At 45.4% G+C, this 12,087-nt stretch overlaps 1 protein-coding gene across 1 annotated transcript; it reads right to left on the bottom strand.

Annotated features, from left to right (window-relative positions):
• Positions 1-359: 359 nt before the first annotated feature.
• On the bottom strand, positions 360-5,725 carry LOC129078378 (protein FAM205A-like). The gene is made up of 4 exons (XM_054583219.1): positions 5,582-5,725; positions 4,903-4,948; positions 4,312-4,372; positions 360-4,128 (listed from the first exon to the last, which is right to left on the bottom strand). Exons 1-4 carry the CDS (start codon positions 5,723-5,725, stop codon positions 360-362), a joined length of 4,020 nt encoding a protein of 1,339 aa, XP_054439194.1.
• Between the last annotated feature and the right edge of the window lie 6,362 nt (positions 5,726-12,087).

The raw sequence follows: 12,087 nt of genomic DNA, 5'->3' as shown, positions 1-12,087 counted from the left end.
GCTCAAGTCCCTTTATCCACTGTCCAGGGAGGGGCTGGGGGGAGTTGGTGTGGAATGCTGACTGCGCTTAAGTGGGGGTTACAGCTCCTTCCCTAGATAAGGAGGACATTTTGGCCTCCCTCATGCCTTCCCTTAACACACCACAGTGGAGAGAAGGAGCAAACAGACAAGTCTTTGCTTAGAGATATAGGCTGTATTTTGGGTGGCGCTCTGCCTCGCCTGCACATTATTGAAAATGACAGTAGCAGTCTAGCAGTCTTCTTCAAGGGATGCAGACGTTGGGGAGCCTGCAACGCGTTTTGATTGTGCTGGGTCTCCTTGAGCAGGCCAATACGTCCCTCTGAGGTGATTGCTGAGAGTTAGGGTGGGTTCCCAGGCTGGGTGGCACAGGCTACTTGAGGATAGTGCCAAGGGCAGTGGCGAGGGTGGCGCGAGGCTGAGGCAGAGTGGAGCTGCTTGGAGCAGGAGCGCTGCCGGAGCTTACTGTCTGGGGAGTGGGAGCCATCCAAGAGGCCCACCTGCTTCTCTGTAGGGGGAGGTTGGGCCTTGGGGTTCCCTCTTGTTTTCTTCTCTGTCTTGGTTCTCTTCATGGAACTTTTGGCCGGAGCCAGCCTCCTTTGTACATTTTCTTTTCTGGTGTTGGCTCTTTTCTCAGCTGTCGAAAACATGGGCTCCTTTTGCCCTTGGCCTTTTGCATTGAGGTTTATACTCTGCAGAAAGGATTTCATCTTATGTCTCAAGCCTGATTCTGGAAGGGCGGGCCTCCTGGGACAATGGACTGGCATGGCCTGCCTCTGCAAAACGCGACCTTGCGAAATTTGGCCCTGCAATGGCTTATGCTGAATGAGATGGCTGAGGAAAGGAGGGCCCTGTAACACCTGGAGCCCCACAGGCTGGACATTCTCAGCAATCCTCGCTGGTACGACGCTGACATCGAGCCCGGTTCGACTGTCTTGCTGGCCGTTCTTCTTAGCTTTCTGCCCACCAAAAACTCCTGGAGGTGGCTCTGGGGGCTTAAGGTGAGGGCGGTGCTGGGAACTGTGTTGACAGGGAGCACCAAGGTGGAAGCTATGTCTCTGTGTCCAGGGGCTTTGGGGAGCCCTGTTCCGAAGCATCCCTTCTGTCCTCCGAGCTTCAGCCGGGTGGCTGCCTTCTCTTGCCGAGGACAGCACAAACCCTGCATCTCCTTCTCCGTGGTCTCCTGCCGATTTCGGTTTCCCTGGGTCCTTTTTCTTTTTAGCCAGCCTGGCGACTTGGGCTGAATACTTGCTCTTGCCCAGGCTTTGGGACTCAGGGCTCCAGGGCTCTCCCAGACTGGGCTTCTTCACACTGGCCTCCAAGTGAACACAAAGCACCTGGCCCTCTGTCATGTCTCCGCTGGGTTGTGACATCTTGGAGGACCCGTGGGCAGAACCATGGGGTGCTGCTCTGGACCTACGTTGCTTCTGGGTCTGCTGCAATGCCTTTAACTCAAGGGCCAGCTGTCCTTTCAGGTAGAGCCATTTTGGATCTGGGGCATGGGGAGGCTTTGGCGGGATGGGGAGTTTCTGGAGCGGTGTTTCTCCTTGGCCGTTGAGACTGCCAAGAGACCCGTGTGTGGATGTGTTGTCTGGGACTGCTACAGTCTGTTCCCTGGACTCCCTTGCCTTTGTGGGAATCCCCCATTGCATCTCTAGCACTTTCCTTCTCAGATGGAAATTTAGTTTGGCCAAGATGGATTTCTTGAGGAGGCAGGGCCCGGCAGACTCTGTCTGGCTTTCTAGAGGCTCCACCTCGGTTACTCCTTCCACCGGCATTTCAGGCTGAGTAGCATCTGCAGTTTCTGCACAAGTCTCACCGGCACCTTGAAAGTGTGGCCCAGGCCTTAGATCCTGCTCTTCAGGTACGCTCACCTGAGTCAGGGGTTCTGTTAAGATTTCGACAGGTTCCCGTACCACCTCCGGGATTGTAGCTTGAGTAGTTATTGCTGGGGCCATGGCCTTGGAGAGGGCCACATAATAAAGGGGAGGCAGCCCTGACAAGAAGGCCAGATACTTGTGCCGTAAAGTTGTCTTCAGTTTCTCAATGGCTTCCTCGGACAGGGCTCGGGGTAGCTTAGGGAGTTCCATGACAGATTCTGGTGAGGTCTGTTGCTGCTGATCCAGGGATGCTGGCACCCTGGACATCACTTCCTGCCGCAGGTCAGGGTCGGCTGCTGCCTGTAGCTCCAGGGGCTTGCTTTCTGGGACGCAGGTGAAGGTAGCCACTTCGAGGCCGCCAGGAATGATGTGCTCACAAGACCTGCACACATGGGCAGGGACCTTGCCCTCGTGAATCTGCCCACATTTGGAGTCAATGTGGCTCTGCAGCATTGCCTTGACCTGGTCAAATAAGTGTGGCATGAGGACTGGGTCCTCAAACGGTGAGAAAGTGTCACCAGCACCAGCGGCTTCTAGGGCGGAGGGTTGGGGAACGCTCCCACTGGCGAGGGCTGTGCCGCTCCAGGATGGGGTCTGCTGGTGAGTGGGGGACAGGAGCAACTGGAAGGACTGCTGGATCTTCAGGGGCAGGCCCCAGCGATGGTGAATCAACTGCTTCTGGAGGTGGAATTCCAGCAGCCTCCGGGCGTGGTCCGGCAAGAGGAGTAGTTCCCTGGTGAGGACGGAGATGGGCTTTCCTGGCCAGGAAGTTTTCACAGTTTCTGGAGACTGGGCTGTGCCACAAGACTTATGTGGCCCAGGGCTGAGGCTGTGCTGAGCTCTCTGGAAAGCAGCAGGCAAACTCCACTGACGCTGTAGCTGCCTCTGCAGCAGGTGCCACTCTAAGGCTTCACACTGGGCCAGAGTCAGAAGTGGGGCATTGACCTGAGCTTGCGGATGGTCACATGGCGTGACCCAATTTGAGGATGATGGGGGAGAGGGCAGGTGTGACTGGGGTGGAGTTTTAGGCAACAGATGGAGGAAGGGGCGGTCCTTGAGGAGAAAAGGATCCTTCGAGGGGAGGGGGAGCGTGGACCGGCTCCCGTTTGTGGAGTGACCTTGAGAGCCCAAGAAGGTGTCAGCCAGGGACTCACTGTGCAGAGAAGGGAGGCCACAGAATAGCTGGCTGAATTTCGGCCGCAAATGGCCCACTGAGTCCTTAGCCTGTTGCCTAGGAAGTGGATAGAGGCCACTTAAGTCTTTAAGGGATGCAGAGGGCAAGGCCAGAGCCACGTGGCTTGCATTTTGGTGGTAGTGGTGTCTTTGTATTGGGTCTCTAAGGGACCACTGAGAAACCCAGAATGCCTGGGTTGCCTGGCCAGCCATACTTGAACCCCAGGTCTGGTAGGAAATGGTGGCAAGTTTCTCAACAGAGAATTCAGAAGTATCATTTTGGATGAAAAAAGCTGGTTGGTTATTTAGAGGTTGGTAAAACAATGGTGGGTTTGGGATAAACTGCCTCAGGGACTCCTCTACACGCCTGGGCAGCCCCCACCTCTGGAAATGCATCCATTTTTTTACATGTACCTCAAGAAGCCTCAGGACTTCAGGACTGGGGAATGGCAGGTGGGTAGGGAGGACAGTGACCATAGGCAAGGCTATAGGATGTGCCATGATAGTGATATCTTGGTTCAGGATTGGCAGAGAGACCTGGGGATGCAAGGGCTGCTGACCTTGGTTCCCATACACAAGGGTGAGGTTTTGCTGTATAATCTCTTGCTGGTTCACTGGAATCCTAGATTCCTCAAAACTTGATGAAGACATAGTCTCTGGGACCTTGGGAATTTCTGACACTTGAAATGTCTGCTGCAGCTGGAGGTATTCAGCCCAGTAATCTTGGATACAAAATGAATTGGCTGACTGGGCAGCCCACCAGGTTAAGGATTTCTGATCCATTAATTGTGGTGCTGAAATGGTTGCAGATGGAGGTGAAAGCTCTTGAGAGTGTATGGAGTGATGCCCCAGACTGTGCTCAAATGACACATTGAAATTGGACAAAATTTCTAGGCGAGAAGAGCTCTGTGATGGCCTGGGTGAAGTGGGAGAGATCAAGATGTTCTCACCCTCCAGCAACTGCTGGATCTCCAGAGCCATGGTATTGCAGACTTGGCAGCAGGCATCTGCACATAGTAGCCTCCGCACACTTCCCTCTTGAGGAAGCCAGCACTGGCTGGAAGAGGAAACATAGCAACCAATACTGATGGAGTGATATCTGCATCTTTGGAAGATGTGGTCAGGAGATTGGCCCTGCCCTCCCTAGTCCTATATGCCCTTCGTCCTACTCCCCAACCCCCCAGGGTTTACTCCTTCAGTCCGGGCTGGAGCTGGGACACTACAAAGAGCAAGTGATCACCTTTTCATGACAGACAGCAGCTCCCATGGCTTCTCAGCTTCTTTCCGGGAAAGTCTCCTAGCTGAGAAACCAGGAGACAGTGTTACATGAAATGAGAGAGGATCCAGGGACATCCTATAGGAAGCTAAAGGCCTTTGAATGAGAAGGGAATGAAAACTCCAATAGGCAATGCTCTAAGGCACATCTGCATACAGCTTAACCTGTTTCGATATGCTGCCCTGGACCTAATCTCAATAGATCTTCACAACCACACTGTGAGTGAGGCAGGATCTTCAGATACCCATTTCATGGATAAAATACTGAGAGTTGAAGTGACTTCCACAGGGTCTTATAACTGGTAAATGACACAGTTAAGCACTTATGCCCTACTTCCTCATTCTTCATTCCCTGGTGTAAGGTGCAGGATTTTTTAACATTCCCAGGCTCTGATTTCCCACCCTAGAAAGTCTTCTGGGAGAATTCATCAACTTGCAGAATTGGAACCTTCTGTGGTTACAGTACCTATTCCCAGCACCAGAGGTCAAAGAGGGACAAAATCCATGGAACCTGGTCCACAGTAGAGGGAATTCAGAGAAAAGACTGGGACTTTACCTCTTGATGCTGCATCTCTAGCTCTTTGCCTGAGTGTTCGGTGACGCTTAAAGACAAAAAAAGTTAATGCATGAAGGTGGGACACTGTTTTTATTTTCATACCCAAAATGAATCTACTATATATTTTCAATACCTTTCTAGTTATCTCTCTGTATTTTTATTTACTTTCATTTCCATACTTCATCCTTTTTCACCCTTACATTTCCCTTCTCTGCTTATTTCTGATTCATTTCAAAGCTCTTCCATACTCTCTATCTTCCATTTATTTTCAGGAGAAATTCTGTGTGAGGTTTATGATGAAACAGGAGAAAGAGTGGGAACAAATTAAAGGGTGTGTAGGTCTAACAGCTAAAGGACCTCTGGTACCAAATAACTTAATGGATCACTAACCAAAAGAATCCTCCTTACTGGGAGGTCTTCTGAGATTCAGTGATGCAGATTCCATTTCCTCTAGGTCTCCACCCAAGGTTGATAGAGAAGTTCTTGATTTTTCAGTTAGAATACATTTCATGGATAGCCTGGTTGAATTATTTCTAGCTTTGAGAAGAAAAGTACTATATCGGAGTAACCAAATGTATGGTATAAAAATTGGAAGGAAGGATAGAAGAGAGGTTCTGAGGTCTTAAAACTTCTTATCTGAGGCTTAATTAGTTCAATTGTAGTCATAGTGTTTCCCTACCTGGCAGCAGCTCCTTTTAGGTTTTAACCTTAATCCTTGATAACTCTTTTTCACTTGCCAGATAATTGAGATAATAATGAAGATGGACCAATAGGTATATAAGGGATACATCAAATCCCACAGAACAAAAGTAGGGCTCAACATAATCTAAACCTCATAAGCATGAGGAGACTAACAATCCATTTATCTAGGTGTTCAGGATCTTAGTACCTAATGATTCCCAATGCTAGGTCTTGTCACCTCCACCTCACAAACAATGGAACCAGGTCACCAGACTGCATCACAAAGCCCTTCTGTTTTACAAGGCAGGTATAGTGTTAAAGACTTTTATATCTTAGGACAGTTTGTGTTGTGATTCAGTCAGATGATTAGGGTGACTTGTTGTCTTAAAGGGTTACAGAGCCAGAGACTAAAGGTGCCCACTCACAGGCAGTGTCTATGCTCCATTTTTGTCTTCACTCTTCACACCCTACACCAGTCTACTGGCTTGGCTCTCCCCTCATGACAATTGTCTGGTCACCCGTCCCCCAGAAAACTGGGTGTTTAGGGACATAGGACATCTACTGAGAAAGGGGAATAAGAGAATCTTCATCAACATCCCTATCTATAATGAAAATATATCTGAGAAGCACACACAAGTGTAGGGAGGGCAGAGTCTGGTTAATGGAAAGCTTTGATGTTATTAAGTAATGTTGACAGGAAATTAGAGGTGTGTGAAGGGACCATGGCCGATGTGGCAGGGAAAGGCCAAGGTGGTAGTATCTCTAAATACCTTGTGAGAGGCAGGAAGGAGTGCCTCTATGTCTGTGTGGCCTTAAACTTGCAAATGGATGGGAATAGATTGTAAACTGTCTTCCATGGAGATTCACTAATGATACCCACAAATAGAGTTATTTTAGTAGTTGATTTTCTAGAGCTGTATTTTTTTAATGTCCAAAATTTATTTATTTATTTGTTTTAAAAAATTTATAAATCATGTTTATTCTATTACAGTTGTCTCAATTTTTACCCCTTTACACCCCTCCACCCATCCCACCCCACCCCTCACTCCCACAGTCAATTCCCACTCTGCTGTCCATGTCCATGAGTCATTCATACATGTTCTTTGTCTAGTCCCTTCCCCTTCTTTCCACCATTGTCCTCTTTCCCCCTCCCCTCTGGTCACTTTCAGTCTGCCCCATGTTTCCGTGCCTGTGGTTGATTTTGTTCTTTAGTTTATTTTGTTGAATAGAGTCCACTTATAGGTGAGATCATATGGTAACTGTCTTTCATCAACTGGCTTATTTCACTTAGCTTAATATTCTCCACTTCCATCCATGTTGTCGCAAAAGGTAGGAGTTCCATCTCTCTCTTTTTCTTTCTTTCTTAAATGCAGATTGATTTTATTTATTTTTTTTAAATGTCAAAGTTAATTATAAAATATTTTTTAAAATTTAAAACCATTATAAAGTCTCAGCAATTACACCAACATGACACCAGCACAGATATAATCAAGTAGGTCAATGAAATATAATGAACATTCTAGAGGCAAACGTATATATCTGATTAATATATGTATGATTAAGTTGATATTTCAAATCAATGAATAAAATAAAGCTTATTCAACAAATAAGATCCATGGACCACTATCACTTGAAATAAAACAAATAGAGAGCCCTATTTCACACATTATACAAGAAATATTCAGGTGAATTAAAAATCAATATGTAGAATCTAAGGAGTTTTAGAAGAAAATAGACCTAATATGTTTCATGACCTGAAGTAAAATATTCAAACCCAGAAGCTATAATGTAAATACTGACAATGTGACTATATTAAACAATGAAGACTATACAGTAATACACATATAAAAAAGTTAAAGGACAAGGAATAGAATAGAAAAGTATTTGCAACATATCTAAAACATGGTTAATAGGTTTTTTGTTTTGTTTTGTTTTGTTTTGTTTTTTTAGGGAAAAAAGTTCTACAAACCTTTAATCAATAAATGGATAAAGAATACCAAAAGTCATTTAAAGCCTTTTTAAAAAAAAAAATAGAAATAGGCAAGAAATATACTAAAACAGGTTTAGTTTCAACAAATAAATAGTAAAGGAACAATTAAAATAACATCATTGCCACAATCAGATAAATGAGTATTAAAAATATTGGTAATATCAAGTATTGGCAACTCTGAAAGGAAATGGGTAGTCACAGAAACTTTTTCTTCATCTTAAAGCAGTCCCTTTAGCATATTTTGCAGTGCTGGTTTGGTGGAGGTGTATTCTTTTAGTCTTCTTTTGTCTGGGAAACTCCTTATTTTGCCTTCCATTTTAATCGAGAGCCTTGCTGGGTAGAGCAGTCTTGGTTGCAGGCCTCTGCTTTTCATGACTTGGAATATTTCTTGCCACTCCCTACTGGCTTGCAGGGTTTCTGTTCAGAAGTCAGCTGCTAGCCCAGCCGAGGCTCCCTTGTATATTACCTCTTTCTGCCTTGCTGCCTTTAAGATTCTCTGTTTGTCTTTGATATTTGCCATTTTAATGATGATGTGTCTTGGAGGGGGCCTCACTGGGTTCTTCTTGAATGGGACCCTCTGTGCCTCCTTGACTTGCGTGACTTTTTCTCTCCTCCAATTAGGGAAGTTTTCCATCATGACTTTTTCAAACAGGTTCTCTATCCCTTCCTCATCCTCTTCTCCTTCTGCTATCCCTATTATACGGATATTATTACGTTTCAGGTTGTCCTGCATTTCTCTAAATGCCTCTTCCTTCTCTTTGAGTCTATTTTCATTTTCTGCTCTTTCTGGGAGCTTTTTTCTACCTTGTCCTCCAGCTCGCTGATTAGGTCCTCAGCTTCATCGAGCCTGCTTTTGATTCCTTCTACTGTGTTCTTCAATTCAGAAATTGTATTCTTCATTTCCTCTTGTCTCTTATCGATAGTTTCTATGTCCTTTTTCATACTGATATAGTTTGCAGTGAGTTCCTCCTAGTTTCCCTGTAGTTTTTGGTAATTGTCTCTGAGCTCACTGAGTTCATGGAGCTTCCTTAGAACCGTTGTTTGGAACTCAGTATCTGATAGTTTACTTGTCTCTATTTCATTTAGCTCTTTTTGTGGGGATTCCTCGTTTCCCTTCGAGTGGGGCGTATTTCTTTGTTTTCCCATTATTTGATAGCGACCCTTTTCTTTTGTTTCTGCTTCTCAAGTTAATCTGTCTTGATTTCCCGACTTTGTGGTGTGAAATTCTATGGTAGGAGACCGCTGTTTTTGCTTTCTGGATCTGCCTCTGATGATGTCAGATGTTGACCCTGTCTGACCTTAGGCAGTCTATTTGAGACTTCCAGTAATCTACTGTCTGTGGCTGTCTCCTTCAGCTGTTAATCTATTCACTCTGCACTCAGCAGGCTGCCTTAGACAGCTCAGGGAGGGGGCGGAGTCCCTCCTGGGCTCCGGGTTATTGGGTCCTCTCACACTGCTGCATATGGGGGAGGAGTCCGCACTGGGATCCTGACGGCCACTCTCTCAGTTCTCGCCCCAAAGCCTCCGTCCCCAGTCTCTCCTCAAGTGTCGCCAGCCCTCTCTGTGCCCCCTTTAGCCAGGGATCTACTCTCTGTGGCTGCCACTCTGCACTCAACAGGCAGCTTAGACAGCACAGGGTGGGTGGAATTTCACCCGGGGGAGGGCTGTTGGGTCCTTTGATACTGGTGCTGCTCAGGGGGTGTGGTCTCTGCCTTAGCAAGATGGCTGCTGCCGCATAGGGGATGAGTCAGTACCGAGATCCCACTGGCTACTCTCAGTTCTCTCCCCAAAGCCTCCTTCCCCAGTCTCTCCTCGGGTGTCTCTAGCCCACTCTGCCCCTGCCTTTGCCGGAGACCAGGGTAAGTGGCTGCAAGTAAAAATTTTGTGTTGGCCCTTTAGAAGGCTCTTTGCATCTCCTGCTGCCTGTCTCTGGCAGAGAGCAACCCTGCCGCTTTTCGCAGCTGGCTGTTTTCTGTGTACCTTTAGAGCTCTGGTGTTGTGGGCTAGAGATCCCCACTTTTGGCTTAGACCTTGCTCTTCTCAGGGGAATCCAACTGGCCATTTCAATATCCTTGTGGTGCTGCTGCCCTTGGTTGCCCCACCCGCCTTCTCAGGTCTGTACCACACTCCTTACCAGTTAGATTGCACTAAAGCCGATTCTTCTGTCTCCAAGGTTACAAGTCTCCTTTCTCGCTCTTGTTCAGTTGTTTGTTCCAAGTGATTGCTCCCCAGTTTATTTGTAATTCCAGGTTGGTCCTTCGAGGAAGTCAGTGTGACTTCCACTCACTCCTCCATCTTCTTGATTCTCTGGAACTGCATTTTTTTTTTTTTACCATGTTGTAGAACTCTATCTACTCATGCAGATGACTATCTGCAGAGACGTGTTAGTGACCATGTAACTGAATGCAGGTCCTGCTGTCCACCACTTCCAAAGCCAGTACTCAAGAGGCAGGTGCTGATGTAAAGGAAAGTTGTTTTATTCAGGTGTCGGTGACATGCAGACTCTTGTCTCAAAGCCCATCTTAGCATCCGAGGTGTTCTGGCTAGTTTATGTAGAAGAACTGTGGCAAGAAGGGAACTAAGGAATTCCTGGCAATGTGCAGTTCCTCAGCTCTGCTCTTGGGTGGTTTTCAATGTTACCTCCTTTGTGTGTCATCAGGCAGTGTTATCATGAAACTCCATCCACAGGTTTCACTGCTGATATCTGGGAACAGTACATACAGGCAATGTTTCTGCTGGTTCTGATATGACTTTCTGATGCTTGCCCAATTTCTCGTAGTCAGAGTCATTCCTTGGTTAAGCAGGAGTTGCAACTGCGTGAATCTTCTATGAGTTTGTTAGTACAGCCTATTCTATAATTACCACATGATTATTATGTTTACTTCAATCACTGCTACCGCCACTTCTGACTTACAGTCATAAACTAGTTGCTGATCTGGTTAGACGTAATCATCTACCCTGGATATCTGCTCTTTGCTTGAATAAGTTATTTTTATTATTGTTTTTATTTTTAATCTGAATATTTGAAACCATCAAGCAGTCTTCTTGTTTTTAATTAATCCCCAAGGCCCTTCTCTCCTATACTCTACACATTTATGGAACCTCAGCGGATATTGTCATATTTCTCTAATGCACTAGGATTTCTGATTTCCTTGAGAGAGTCTAGCCCTAATGACTTGGTCTCATAGCCAAAAATCATTGAGCTAAAAATATATTGAGGCTATTTTGTCTGTTCCTCAGCATTCAGTTCTCCACCCAACTTGTATGGTGGGCCCCCCAATCTGTATTCATCCTTAAGCTGGGCAGTGTCAAGTGTACAAAAACACTGGAGTCGAGTTGCCTGCCTGCTCTCAAGACATTTAATGTAGTTTCCAAGATAAGACTAATTTACAAGAAGCAGGAGCCAACAATCTACAGAATTATATACTTATTTTTAAGGCCTATGTCACAAACATCCCATTTCAGAAAAGAGAAAACATAGTGAGGGTCACGGTGGAAGATAGGGCTCTTGGATAGAATGACATTGGGGTCGGGTCCATAAATGCCAGCTATGGTGGAAAGGACCATGTTCCAGATGGGAGAGACATATTAACAAATGCAAACCCCTGAGGAAGGGGCCACAGAGTGCATATGGCAGTAAGACATGCAGTCTACCTCAGCAGAGGTGCAGGTGGTGTATTGGAGAGGACTTGTGGGGAAAGATTGGAAGTGTAGAGGTGAGGCTTCTTGATGAAGGGCCAGTGCATTTAATCGCTTTCAACCATTTAAATTAATTGTTTTTATAAGTAGGCATACATAGATGTGACACAAAATACAAAAGGTAGAATAAAGTTTATACTAAATATGTTTTCTTTTCACCCTTGTCTCTTACCTCCCATTTTCCCTCCCTTGAACTAGTCATTCTTATTAGATTCCTGTGTATCTTTTCAAACTAGTCTAGCATAGCCAAAAACAAATTATGTTTTTATGATTTATGTAAAAAACATAAATTATGTTTTTATGTTTTTCTTCACAAATGAAAGTATAATATAGTTTCCCTCTTTTAAATTTCATTTAATAATATAAATGTATCTTGTGTGTACCAAACTGTATTTGTTTATTTTTTCTAATAGTATTTTTCATGGATTCTTTAAGATTTTTCTCTATATATGATCTTAAATAGTAACAATTTTACTTCTTTTTCAATTTGGGTGACTTTTATTTGTTTTCTTGCCTAATTGTTCTTTCTTGAACATCTATCTTGACTGAACCTGTTTATGGCTTTTTCAGGTCTCCTGTATACATGACTGCTTTTGAATTCCTTAACCTCCTGAAGAATTTCACCCCAGCTTTTCCTTTGGGCCTTTGATGGTTTATTTTATGTCTCCACACATAATCTCTTGTCCAAGGGGTCTGAGTCCCCTTGCAGTTTTCATGGACAACATCAACTACTTCTCTCCGCCTGAGGTCTGAATTAGGGGAGACAGAGACCAGTTCTTCAGGCAGACCCAAGAGAGGTTAGAATATTCAAATGA

This window comes from Pteronotus mesoamericanus, unplaced genomic scaffold (genome assembly GCF_021234165.1).
Source record: "Pteronotus mesoamericanus isolate MK-2021 breed Mesoamerican mustached bat unplaced genomic scaffold, CSHL_Meso_final contig_73, whole genome shotgun sequence".
NCBI lineage: Eukaryota > Metazoa > Chordata > Mammalia > Chiroptera > Mormoopidae > Pteronotus > Pteronotus mesoamericanus.
This window is presented reverse-complemented; position numbering and strand designations above follow the sequence as displayed.

Excerpts from the sequence above, each read along its gene's own strand:
- LOC129078378 (XM_054583219.1), bottom strand. The coding sequence starts at position 5,725 with ATGTTGAGCCCTACTTTTGTTCTGTGGGATTTGATGTATCCCTTATAT. Across the intron at positions 4,949-5,581 it reads CTAAAAGGAGCTGCTGCCAG|CGTCACCGAACACTCAGGCA; the intron begins GTAGGGAAACAC and ends TTTGTCTTTAAG. Across the intron at positions 4,373-4,902 it reads TAGAGATGCAGCATCAAGAG|CTAGGAGACTTTCCCGGAAA; the intron begins GTAAAGTCCCAG and ends CTGGTTTCTCAG.